The sequence below is a fragment of the Macrobrachium rosenbergii genome, chromosome 2, assembly GCF_040412425.1.
Source record: "Macrobrachium rosenbergii isolate ZJJX-2024 chromosome 2, ASM4041242v1, whole genome shotgun sequence".
NCBI classification, from domain to species: domain Eukaryota; kingdom Metazoa; phylum Arthropoda; class Malacostraca; order Decapoda; family Palaemonidae; genus Macrobrachium; species Macrobrachium rosenbergii.
Genome location: NC_089742.1, coordinates 21903319 through 21917449, shown reverse-complemented (window position 1 = coordinate 21917449; position 14131 = coordinate 21903319). Strand labels below are relative to the sequence as shown.

Below are 14131 nucleotides of genomic sequence, written 5' to 3'. Positions count from 1 at the left end.
AAAAAGAAGAAAAAAAAAAAGTTCTTATGTACAACAAATTGGAGCTGTGGCTTGTGCCAACATTTGGGTCTTCTGGATAAAAACTAAAATTATCTATGTATATGTAAATATATTTCGCGCGAGTGTAATTCGTTGTCTTGAAAATGAATGACCATAAGAATACTTAATTGGAACTTCAGAGGTTCAAGCGGAGATGCAATGTATTACTACACTAATACTATTCTTCTTGCATTTTAATACATTTTTATCTATTTATTTATTGTTTTCTATAATAATAAGTTGGATCTCTTCTTTCTGTATTTCCCTTTACCTCTTTTTACTTCTTCCTAATGAACACCATATTCTTTGGAAGCTCGAATTTCAAGTCAATGGCTTCTGTGGGCTTGTTCCATACGTATAGGTTTCATCCACTGAATAATAATAATAATAATAATAATAATAATAATAGTAATGATAATAATAATAATAAATAATTAATTTAAAGAGATACATATTAGATTTCAGTGGTAAAATGAAAATTTAGAAGCTTTCGAAAAATGACCATGGCGTCAAAATCACTACTATGTGACAGTCACACAAAATATTTGAGATACAAAAAAGAATAAAAAGTCAAAGAATGAATAATTACTATCTCAAAGCCTGGTATTTTTATGATCAACATCTAAAAACCAGTAAATGAATTTATGCTTTTTTCCTGATCATGCCATTTGATATTAATGACAGATTAGATAGCAGCTCCATATCTCTGAAATAATTTATGTTTGACAAACGTTTAAATTTCATTGAAAGTTTTTTGGCGGAAAAACGACAATTACAAAAAGGCACATGCCCTGTTTCGTAATCCTGTAGCTCTTCTGGGAAGATTATAATCTCGAGGATAAAATGTTTTGATGAGTGCCCTCTTTGTTTCTCTGGCCTACCAACGACAGACGAAAGAAAAGGGAAAAGAACGGATTAGCTTACATCATCTTAAGTACCTCAAATCTAAAGGAAATTAGAATGGGAGAGTGTCAGGGCCATAATGAAATGAGAAACGAATGAAGAATCTCTAACATCAGCGAAGTAGAGAGCCGAATAAGCCTTGATTTTACGTTTTATTATGCTTTGGCGGAAATTTAGGGTGCTTAAAGAAAATTGACATGGCAGTCCCATCACTTTGAAAATAGCAAAAGTATACTTTAGTTTAACCAGACCACTGAGCTGATTAACAGCTCTTCTAGGGCTGGCCCGAAGGATTAGATCTATTTCACGTGGCTAAGAACCAATTGGTTACCTAGCAATGGGATCTACAGCTTATTGTGGAATCCGAACCACATTATAACGAGAATTGAATTTCTATCACCAGAAATAAATTCCTCTTATTCTTCATTGGCCAGTCGGAGATTCGAACTCGCGGCCAGCAGAGTGCTAGCTGAGAATGGAACCCACTCGCCCAACGAAGATCTTTTGAAAATAGCAAATAGAGCGGCGAAAGAAAGAGAGAGAGAGAGAGAGAGAGAGAGAGAGAGAGAGAGAGAGAGAGAGAGAGAGAGAGAGAGAGAGAGATTTTTTTTCCGTCCAGTTTGTGGAAGTCGTAAACCCATGGAAGGATATTAGAGAAAAAAAAGTTTTCCCACTTTCCTTTCCTTCTTGACCTCTACTTTTCCGTTTTCTCCATATCTATTGTTCTCTTCCCATCTTCAGGAAGGATAAAAAATATCTTTCTATAGAATTTCAACGTATTGTTCTTATCTGTCTTGCCTGACCTCTAACCCAAGGCAAAAGAGCCTTTCCAAGAAACTTTTCATAAAAAGATTGATTGTCGTCTCCACCATTCTTTCATATAGTTTGTGTTGTTTGCTGTCTTTGTCCTTAATTCTTACATAATTATATCAACAGGAAAGGAAAGAGAATATAGATGGAATAATATAAAAAAGTAGATAAGTAATTAAATAAATGGAAGATACCTGATAGCTACTTGTGTTTCAGTCGGTTTTTTCCTTTCTGTTATAGATATGATAAATAATAACCAGTGTTCCATAATTCCCCAGTAAAGGATAAATGAGGTTAGAGAAAGGACTAAGAATAACTTCCAAGGAAGTTTGGATGTAGAGGGAAAGAAGCATTAATACTAATTTACTCGGACTATGTTATATCTTGTAGACAAGTTTAATGCTTTTTTGAAAGTGTTACCTAAATGAAAAGTTTTGTGAGGATTATTGGGCTTCAAAGAATGACGCTTATTGAAAAAATTTACAAAAATCTGTATGCATACAAGTTTTCGCTCAAAAATCATAATTAGCGTGATATAGATACATTCATTTAAGCTTGTTTAATAAAAAGTATTACGTAAACAGTGAGCGTAAATTTCACATTTGGACCAGCGCGTCCTTCGCGGGCCGCGCTTTATCCAGTAAAGAACTGTTGGCAAAGGGTTACTGGAGAGTGAAAGACCACCCCTTCTCCCTCCCCCCCCCTCCCATTGTACCGTTTCCTTCCCCCACACCCCACCCCCGCCCCCACCACCACCACCATTGCCCATCTCTAGGATATAATGGTAAGAGGATTGTTTGGTGATTCCTCAATCCACTACATGGCACGTGGTCTCACTCATCATGAATTTTACATGAAGTTGAATCGGGAAAGTGGGAGGGAATGTGTGGGAGAGAAGAAGAGAAGGAAGAGGAAAGATCTAGAGGTGGGCGGAGAGAGAGAGAGAGAGAGAGAGAGAGAGAGAGAGAGAGAGAGTTCATATCATGTTCCATGATTTCAGAACATTTTTGCTATATTCGGTCGTATTGGCTTTTCTGACTGCAGGCAGCTTACGTCATCTGTATGGCTTTAATGTAATTTAATAAAGAATCCTTATAAAGAACTCTCTCTGTTTCGTGGGTATGATTTGGCGAATACCATATGAAGTAATAAAAAGTTATCTTTAAAATCGAACAACAGGAAATGTAATTCATTGAAAGTATGATGTTTTCAGTTCTCCCAGCTCCCATGCGCAATGAAGCGGATGGGAATTAGCATGTGAAAATGGTCGACTAGGAGTAAATAATAAATGTAAATTCATGAAAGTGTAAAAGTTTATGAGGTTATACCAAGATATTACACAACAGGATGAAAACTAACGAGCAAAATTACCCAGAAAATAAAGTAATTCTAAGGTGGAAAGGGTAGACGAGGCAGCAGCTTATCTCACGTAAAGGTTTGAAGTACCTCGTTGGAAAGCACTCGTTGTGTTGTTACTCTGTTTACGGGTAAATTAATTGATTTTGCATCAGTAATCCTTATAACTTGTAAATATCTTATCAAGGGATCTTTCCTAGATAGTGACCCCTAACAAAGTTCGGGGGTCGTTGTCTAGGACTAATATTTATGATATTTATAGAAATTCATTTCTTGTCATAATGTGGTTCGGATTCCACAATAAGCTGTAGGTCCCGTTGCTAGGTAACCAGTTGGTTCTTAGCCGCGTAAAATAAATCTAATCCTTCGGGCCAGCCCTAGGAGAGCTGTTAATCAGCTCAGTGGTCTGGTTAAACTAAGATATACTTGACTTTTACAGTCTTTTATTTACGTTTTTACGGTAATCCTCAACAGGTTTGTACTAAACACGCCGCAAAGGTGGATACAAACCGGGTTAAAACCCTTTTAGGGTCATTTTCTAGGAAAGATGCTTTATCAAGTCTCAAGATAACACACAACCACAACTGCTGTTAAGGATCAGATCAGTGTTGCCGTGAGTCATGTCGCGAGGCTTCTGGAACCCGGGTGATACTATAGGTTAGATATTACAGTCTTGTAGAAATATCCCACACACGGATGCTGGATTTTGTGTAAATCTAAGAAATGCACAAGGCACAACTTGTACTTTTTGATTACTTGAATCTCTATTCAAAGTGGGGACTTTTTTTGAAATCTTCAGGGAAATGCTGTCAATGCCAATTTTTATCTTATGCTAGGAAAGTTGAAAAGTAACCCTTCCAGTGGTAGTTTAATAGTTGAGATTTGTCCTTATACTATAATTTGTTCTATTGTTTCAAGGATTGCGTAATTCACTTTCTTTCATTTCTAGCACATCTATGCTACAGTTATAGAAATGAACAACTAACCACAATAAGCTTTCATTTTGATCAGTAGTGGGTGTGAGATACATGTGCAGGCAAAGACCGAATGAGTAAAGCTAATTTTTTTCTCTAGTGCCCTCCATTCAATGAACCAGAATGTCATACAGAGTTACGCTAAAAAAATATGATTAGAGAGAAAGGCTATCCAGCATGACACAGTATGATCGTTTACTGTAGATAAAGAGAAAAAACAGGTTATTGTAGTGCATATTCATTAAATTCTGACGAATTTTATTACAAGGGAGCAAATGCAGGGCATTTGCTCCCTTCCTTAGAAGTTAAACCTTCCATGCAGTTAATAAGTGAGCATTGTGTTAAAGTGTCAACTTCATTGTCTAAGTGCGTAGAATTACTGAACTTTATAATCCTTGATTGTTTACAGCCATTTATACTGTAGATGTTCGAGATAGTGAGCTTGAAATCCACTACCTCAAGGAGTTTCAGTCCAGGTCTGTCCTCTGCTAAAAAAAAAAAAAAAGAATAGTCAATGGAAAAGAAATTCTTATAATTTCCTTGTCTATTTTTCCTGTATCAAAGATCAGAAGACTCCTCCACCAGTTCAGCCTGGGAAAGCGGGAGAGGGATTGCTTGGTCATTCCTCAGTCCAGTCCATGAAACGTCGTTTCCTTTCCGCATGAATTTTGGGCCAAGTTGACCGAAGACAAAGGAGGAAAGTTGGTGGAGAGAGGAGGAGAGTGGAGGAGGTCTTGGGGTTGTGAGAAGGAATTGTCAGTACGAGAGAGAGAGAGAGAGAGAGAGAGAGAGAGAGAGAGAGAGAGAGGGTGGGGGTGGAAGCAGCTGAAATGGAAAATATTTTCGCTTGACATCACGTAATACGCAACTGAAGAATGCTGCAACAAATAAAATCTGCACAGCTAAATGTCCGTCAGACGATCCGGAAACTTATCACTGGTTATTAAACTCATCCAGACATCTATTAATTACCCACATTCATCACGACTTTCATATGCATAACAGTAAATGTTATTCATCTTAAGATAAAAGACGTGAAGTGTGTTCAAAACGAGATCGGGGAAATGTTCACTATTTCCTGACCACAAAACACGTTGGTTGTGTCTTGAAAATTGTGGACTGCGTGATTACTTTGCGTTCTTTCCATAAACAGATCCGGGGATTCTGAAACGCCGATATTGGATTCATTTAAGTTTGTGAATATTGCAGGCCATTTCCATTGGTGTTCCGTTCTATTCAAATGTAGAGAAGGAATGTTTTAACAAGTCTCTGTTTTTTCTATAGACAAAAATTACACCACTGTTTTATTTTAGATTTTGATGAATAAGTTTAACAGTTTTCATATCATACGGTTATCACAAACATTCTTTTGTTTTAAGTCTTCTTAAAGTATCTTTATACTCCTATTTTCTCGCCCTAAATATCTTACCGTACCTAAATGGGTTTGTTTACATTCAATAGAACGGCCTGGATTCCGATTTTGGAAATAATACAGGTCCATTAATACCTTGCTGGCAAAGAAAATGCATGTCTACCCGATGACCCGCCACAGGTAGCTCTTTTTGGAAATTCCCATCGTTTTCCGATAACCTTGCCTGCGTTTTCATTGCACACACACACACACAGAAAGAGAGAGAGAGAGAGAGAGAGAGAGAGAGAGAGAGAGAGAGAGAGAGAGAGAGAGAGAGAGAGAGAATGTTGATAATCGTGAGATCCCTTGGGACTCTGACAGTTCTCTTTTCAAAATCTATCTGATGAGTTACACCAGGACAGTAGTTTATCGAAAGTTTTCGTCTCATAATACGTAACAGGTTTAGAATAGTTTCAGTATTTATAAATTACAGGATTGCTATAATTGGGTGTTCGGTTCTGGGTAAGGTTAAGCAAGGTGATATAGAAATTGTGTTATTTTTACTATCGAAGTAAAGTTCCTCTTTCTGCAAACATTACTTCTACGCTTTTGCTTTTGCGGAGAGAAGGAAATGGAAATGCATGTCTGTTTTTTCTGGAAAAGAATCTAAAATTAACCTGCCTAGTTCAGAATGACCAAAGTCATGATCCTCTTTCTCATCATTCTATACATAGCTTTATGTTATTTTCTTAAGAACGGAGAAAGAATTCCAAAGCCTGAGATCACACGAAAAAAACAACCACGACTTCTCTACCATTAAAAAAGATGTCGCCAGTTAGATGTGGTAGTTTTATGGGCCTACAAAACCACCACACAAAGTGGCGCACTTACTTTGTTAGCTCAGCGGAGTACCCCTAGAATAAGTGACGGGGAGACCGTCTTTGGGCCAAGAGAAAGATCTTGAGGATATATGGGGGTTTAGACATTAATTAGACCTGTAAAGCGAACCTTTTTCCAAAGGGAAGCAAAAGACGCTGACGTGGTTCTTTGTGACGAAAGTTTACGTACCGTGATTTTCATGTTAATTTTCCTCAAAAAATTCTATTTGAATTACCTTTTTACTTTGTAGTACGCGCTTACAAAAGGGCTGATTATATGTGTATATTCCGTACTCTACTAACGTTTCAGTTGCATATCCTTTCCTTATTTACTAAAGACCTTTATCAGAAAAGAAACTCTTTGGATACGACAAATTTTATTTTGAGGAATGATCGACAACGGCTGCCCCAACACCACCATTTCCTTACTTCCTCACCCCTTCGCACCCCGACTCCCCCTCCCAACCAGGAGGATAATGGAAAGAGAATTGCTTGGTGGATCCTCAAGCCTATCCATGGTACATCGACCCACTTCCTCATGAATTTTGGATGGAGTTGAGAGGAGATCTGGTGAGAAGAGGGGTAGGGGAGGGGGAAGACGCCCTGAGGGGGGGATTCAGCACGTGTAACAGACAGGGACGTCATACTGCTTGTCTCTCAGTACAGATTGACTGAATGAAATGACGTTTGCTTGTTTTACTTGCTCTCGGCTTTACACTCTGTCTGTGCTACATCAGCAAACTATACCAGCTGAAGGTTTTCCGTGATTAAGCTGTTGAAGTATGTCTCTGTATCCAATGGGCTATCTTTTCTTCGGAACTAAACCCTTATTAAGGGAAACTGCTCAATATATATATATATATATATATATATATATATATATATATATATATATATATATATATATATATATATATATATATATACTGTATATATGTATATATGTGTGTGTGTATATATATACATTATATATACATATAAACATATGTATATATATACATTATATATACATATAAAGATATGTATATGTATAAACATGTGTGTGTGTATATATATATATATATATATATATATATATATATATATATATATATATATATATATATACATATATATATGTATATGTGTGTGTGTGTAATATATACTGTATATGCGTGTGTCTGCAAAGGGAAAAAGTGAAGATTTAGTCTTACTGGATTAAGTAGAATTAGAAACTATTTTATTTTTTATTGTTTCTTTCTACCATTCGCACTTCTCTGCGGATTATTCATTTCTTAATCTTCATTTCGACATATCAAATTTATTCTACGAGGAAACTAATTAAAATTTTTGTCGTTTTTTCCTCACTTCTGATTTTATTGATGCCTCAGTACATTTAGCGTTCACCTGGATTTGGATCCAAATCCTTCCCCATTTCTTCACTCCCCTGCTTTATCCGCCCATTCATCTTCCTTTCATCTTGACTACAGTTATCTCTTCCGTTTTCTTAATACCGTGAGATCTGAAACCCTTTCTTCGTCTGTTCCTGCTTTATTTCCTTTTCATTTCCCGTTTCCTTCTGGTCGTATCCTGCCTTGTTTTCTCGATTCACTTTAAATACATCAATCTGATTGAATGTTCTTCCTTTGTCTGTCCTTTTTTTCAAGTTCTATTTAACTTTTTTGTTTTCGATTACTTATTTTTGCTTTTTATTTTGAGGCTTCTTCAGCAAAATCGTTTTCTTTGGGTCGGGTCTTTTATTTTATAAGTTTTTTTATGAATGCTGGTATTAGTTTTCTCAGTGATATGCATGCCAACTTTCATAGGGGTAACTACATTCTCGCTCTATCTCTGTCTGTCTCTCTATCTCTTAATGTTTTGTGGTAAATAGGAAACGATACCGATCAATAAAATTTAAGATAAATTGGAAGTGGAGATGTGAACGTCAATACAACTTTTAGGAAAGAAAAAGCAAAAGAAAGATCAAGTAGTAACGCAAGAGCTAAGCTAGAGTGAAATTAAAATGAAAAAAGCTGATTTGAAACAAAATTAACTAAAAAGAAAAAAGAAAAGAGTAATTAAGTTTAAAATAAAAGTTCGCTGCAGAGTCGTTAATTTAAGACAAAACATTTCAGAAAAAACGGAGACAATAAAAACAAATGAAGTAAAAAAAAAAATAATTAAGTTGGCAATTCATTTGTAAAAACATTTCACGTTAAAAGCTAATTATTATTATTATTATTATTATTATTATTATTATTATTATTATTATTATTATTATTATTATTATTATTATTATTATTATTATAGTTGACTAGGTAATTAATTTGTACACATGCTTCACGTTACAACGCTTATTATTATTATTATTATTATTATTATTATTATTATTATTATTATTATTATTATTATTACAGATAAGTTGACAATTCTTTTGCAGTTGATTATACACTTGGAAAGCCATTAGTCGATAGGGCACGAGATTAAAACCAAACAGAGGAAACGATATTTTACATCAATAGTCTTTTAAATGAGAATTTAACGGATGTTAAATGGAAATGTTTATGGTAGCTCTGATGTACAGGCGAACTTTTGATGAACCCTTTGTCCACGGGCCAATTCCCCGTTGGGAGAGTTCTTCCACCCTGCGTTGATAAGGAAGGACAGATGTCGACTCTAATAGCTAGAGTTCTACCACCTGCACAGGTAAAAAAGCACAACAGTTGACTTCCACAGGAAGATTTTGTCGGACAGAACAGGTGGGAAACCGCAGCCGTTGATCTTTGCCAGAGGAGTTTCTCATCCTGCCGAAGTGCGGAATCACAGCCGTTGAAACCCCTCCAAGAGTTTTTTGCCTGCCAAGGAAGGCAATCATAGCTGTTGACTGCCTCTGGGAGAGGTGTCCGCCTACCGAGATAGGGAATAACAGCTGCTGACTCCCATCAAGGAGTTCGTCTGCCTGTAAAGGTGAGGAAGCACAGCCGGGTGAATCCTGTTGGGACAGTTCTTCCACCTGCCCAAGTGGAATCATACCCTTGACTCCCGCTGATGGACTCCCACGGTGGGAGCCAATGGCTGACCTTTCCCCCCCCAAGGGCTGGCAGACGGATTCTTTGGCTGGTGCCAACAGCTACCCTTCCCTACCTGGGCAGGCAGATGGACTCAGCTGGCAGGAACCAACTGCTGCCTTCCCCACCTAAGTGGGTGGACGGAATCCAGTGGTTGGAGCCAATGGATGCCCTTCCCGATGTGGGTAGCCTGACAGACTCCTCCAGCAGGAACCAATGAATGCCCTTCCCCATGTGGGCAGGCTGAAAGACTTCTCCAGCAGGAGCCAGTGGATGCCCTTCCATACCTGGGCAGGTAGACTGACTCCTCTGGTGGGAGCCATCTGCTGGCATACTCAGCCTGGGCAGGTGGACAGATTCCCATAGCAGGAGCCAAAGGTATTGTCCAAGGGCCGTTCGTTTCAATTTACACATTCCTGATTTAAAGTTTTAAAACAAAAATCGGATTCATATTCATTGGAACATATACTCGTCAACACATCTTTCGGTACCTTAGCAACATAAGAGGTCCAAGGGACATCAAATGCTGAGCTATAAGAGCAAAAGTTAAAGCACATGAAACTATCATCATTTTGAATTAGTCTCAGTATCTGCCACAAGAACACTTTTAGAATTTCCAAGAACCTGGAGAGTCCAACAATACTTCAGGCAGATGAAAGTATGAAAGTGTTCATTCCTAGGCTTATAGAAAATGGGCTCCGGAGCTCCTTTCCCTGGATCGTCTTCAGTTGATTCTTCAAAGTGTATAATCAAAGTCTCCAAAAAATGAAATGGAGTCTTGCCGGTTTCAGATTTCGCTTCCTCTGAAAACGAGTTCTACATTACTTCAGGTGAAGAAAGTCTTCATTCCTGATCTTATAGAAAACGGGCTTAGGAGCTCCCTGTCCTGAATCGTTTTCAGAAGATCCTCCTAAGTGCATATCAAAATCACGAACAAAAGTGGAGTCTTGCCGATTACAGTTTTCGCTTCGACCGAAGACGAGTTCTCGAAGGATTGCCATCAGGGCAACTTATTGCTATATTTCAAGGGTGAATTTTGTCCTCTTTTAACGTTTATGTGGAAATCGAGGTATAGCCTCGGATATAATAATAATAATAATAATAATAATAATAATAATAATAATAATAATAATAATAATAATAATAATAATAATAATAATGATAATTCATAGTTCACTGACTAAAGCAATCAGCTAATAAAAAACACAATTTAACAATGAACTAAGCTTAACATGTCTACGGCTGTCCTGTCCTACTTTACACACACACACACACAAAAACACACATACACATTACATATATATATATATATATATATATATATATATATATATATATACTCTATATATATTTATATATGTAAATATATATATATATATATATATATATATATATATATATATATATATATATATATTATAGATAATAAGTATATGTATATACTGTATATATATATACTATATATATATATATATATATATATATATATATATATATATATATATATATATATATATATATATATATATATATATATATATATATATATATATATATATATATATATATATATATATATATATATACATTGTCACGAAGTGATGAAGTACCTGGTTATTACAAATAATAATAAGACCAAAAATTTACCTCACTTCAGCCAGACACTTGAAACCTCATAACAAAAATATTAAGACTGAATACTCTAAAGGTACAGTGATCCCTTAAAACTTGCTTAACACTTGAAAATTTAATCTAAATTTATCAAGTTATGGGTGAGGTAACAACTGATAAGCTATAAACAGACTAGGGGAAAAAGGGCATCACTCCAACAAATACTATAATTGTTTCCCTGGCTCTACTTCTCCCAGATAAGCCTCAGGTGAACAAACAAATATATCACTTACCTTGTACAAACACACAAATATCTCTAATCACTGGTGGTCAAAATGAAACACTGTGCCTTTTAAAACTTTAAACAGACAAATTTATTTCTAAGTTCAAAAGTTATAAGCAGAGTTCACAATCTCAAAAAGATTCACTATTACTTGACAACAGTGTAAGATTTCGTATTTCTTAACCAAAATTAAGTCACAAAACTTTAATTTATCATGAAATCACTTTAATTAAGTAAAATTCAAACCATTAACTTTCACTCAAGTTTTAGATATAAATCTGAACATCTGCAATTAGCCCAAGTGTTCACTAATATATTATTAAATGGGAATCAATACAGGTACTCACTGAAATCTCAACAATAAGTGTGTACCGAAATCTCAATAATTCAAATTAACTCCAACAAAACTCTAAGTAATCACCAACACAAATCTTTGGTTAACATTGTGAAATTACACACACAGACATATAAGAATGAGATATGCAAAAAAATGGAAATATACCAACAGCAATTTCACTAAGGCAAAATATGATTAAAGATTATATCAATCTCTCAAAAGATTACCTTCACTTCAAAAAAAAAAAAGGCAAAACTCACGTCTTTCTAAAACTTACTCAAAGGTAACACTTCAATTTCCACGTAATTACAATCCAAGCAAATAAGCACATTACCTTACTCCTTTGGTAATATATAAACACAATGCTTGAAGAACACAAATATTTTAGGACCATATGTAAATACACATTTCATGGGAGAGCTTTATAAAACTTATATGTTTTTAGGAGAGCAACCAATTTTTACTCTTCTATGAGAGAGAGAGAGAGAGAGAGAGAGAGAGAGAGAGAGAGAGAGAGAGAGAGAGAGAGAGAGAGATTTCCTGTGTCTTTGAGAGATCGTTTAGCAGACTAACTTTGTTAGTTCACCAATCTTGCTTTTATCTTCAAGCCTAAGTTGCCAATTAGCCATTTCAAATCTTAGAATATCCTGAGCAACTTCTCACACATTCTAGAACTCTGAATACTCAAAGAATACACAGAACACCTTATTCTACAAACAGAATACTGAATACTCACAGTTTTCCAAGGCTCAGAAGAAAACATGCCAGAGCTCTTATCTGTATGATTGACATTTCCCGCCCTTTAGGTTGGACACCTGGGTAAATAGAAATAAATTTGCAAACGATCTGGCTCAAAAAGCCCTGTCAACTTCTCAGACTATCTCTCCTCCCTTTCCCTTCTTCTCAGATTATGGAACACATAACAAGGCATAGAGGAAAAATAATAATTACAGAACAGGCATATATCATAAACATGTAACAAGCATTCGGCCGAGAACTGTCATCTCATCAAAGATAGGCAAAGTGGCCCTTACACCCTCCCTTATCCTATGCAGCTGTGTCAACACAGGAAATGGGGTTATCTGCTAATGTTTCAAAATATCTCTCTCTCTCTCTCTACAGCATTTAAACTTTAACTTCCACGAACATGGTGTGTTATGAACATGAATGATTATACATTACTAAGTCACCTCAATACATATGAAATAGCTGAAAATTATATCAAAATACAGAACACAAGAGACATCTGTAAGAAATAAAGACATCTCAAAATCATAGACATCAAATCAAAACATACACATAATCTCATATTATAATATATATCTATCTATATATATATATATATATATATATATATATATATATATATATATATATATATATATATATATATATATATATATATATATATATATATATATATATATATATATATATGCATGTGCATGTGTGTATGTACATATGTATGTATATATCAACAAACAGACTCAAAATAACTACTTCAATCTGAAAGGCAAAATATAATGAGCCTTAGCTCTGATTTAGTATATTTAGAAATAATACAACGAAAACTAAAGAAACCCCTTCGAAATAAACGGAGAAGGGCAAAGACACAAAATAGATTGTAGCAAGTATCCTATGGATCCTTTTATGTCAGTCATTCCTGCCATCCTTTGGGAATGCCAAAGGATGACACCAATCTCTGGCAAATGTCACCCAGGTGGATTATAACTTCCGTCCTATTCTATTTCATTCGTTATTTGATCCCTCTCTCTCTCCCCCCCCTCTCTCTCTCTCTCTCTCTCTCTCTCTCTCTCTCTCTCTCTCTCTCTGTTCAGTTTCGGTCACATCTTGTCACTTAATTGTTTGTTTTTATTCACCTTGTTTTGTTATTGCGCTCCCTTGTTTTCCTTTCCCCTCTTGGCTCGTTTTTTCCAAGTGTATTTTTCTTTACGTTTAGCTGTGGTTTCCCCTTCTTTGTTTCGGTGGAATTCTGTGTATTTGTTTTCTTTCTTTATTTCCACTGTTGCCTTTGTGCTTTTTTTATTCTTGTAGATGTTTCTGATCGTATATAAACCCTACAGTTTTGTTAAGTTTGAAATTAAACATTTTGTAAATTTCTTTCGTATCAAACCTAACGTATCATAATTTACGATGACACATACGTGTGTGTGTGTGTGTGTTATTATGTGTGTTGAATATTTATATATATATATATATATATATATATATATATATATATATATATATATATATATATATATATATATATATATATATATATTATATATATATATATATATATATATATATATATATATATATATATATATATATATATATATATATATATATATATATATATATATATATATATATATATATATATATATATATATATATATATATATATATATATATATATATATATATATATATATATATATATATATATATATATATATATATATATATATATATATATATATATATATATATATATATATATATATATATATTGTTATAAACAGGGTCCTTGGGG

General features: G+C 34.8%; 1 protein-coding gene across 1 annotated transcript in view; it reads right to left on the bottom strand.

Annotated features, from left to right (window-relative positions):
- Positions 1–9430: 9430 nt before the first annotated feature.
- Positions 9431–14131, bottom strand: part of LOC136842576 (gamma-butyrobetaine dioxygenase-like) — a 37123-nt gene continuing 32422 nt past the window's right edge. The window contains exon 5 of the mRNA XM_067110112.1: positions 9431–9774. Within this exon, the coding sequence (XP_066966213.1) occupies positions 9431–9774 (344 nt within the window). The remainder of the gene's footprint in view (positions 9775–14131) is intronic.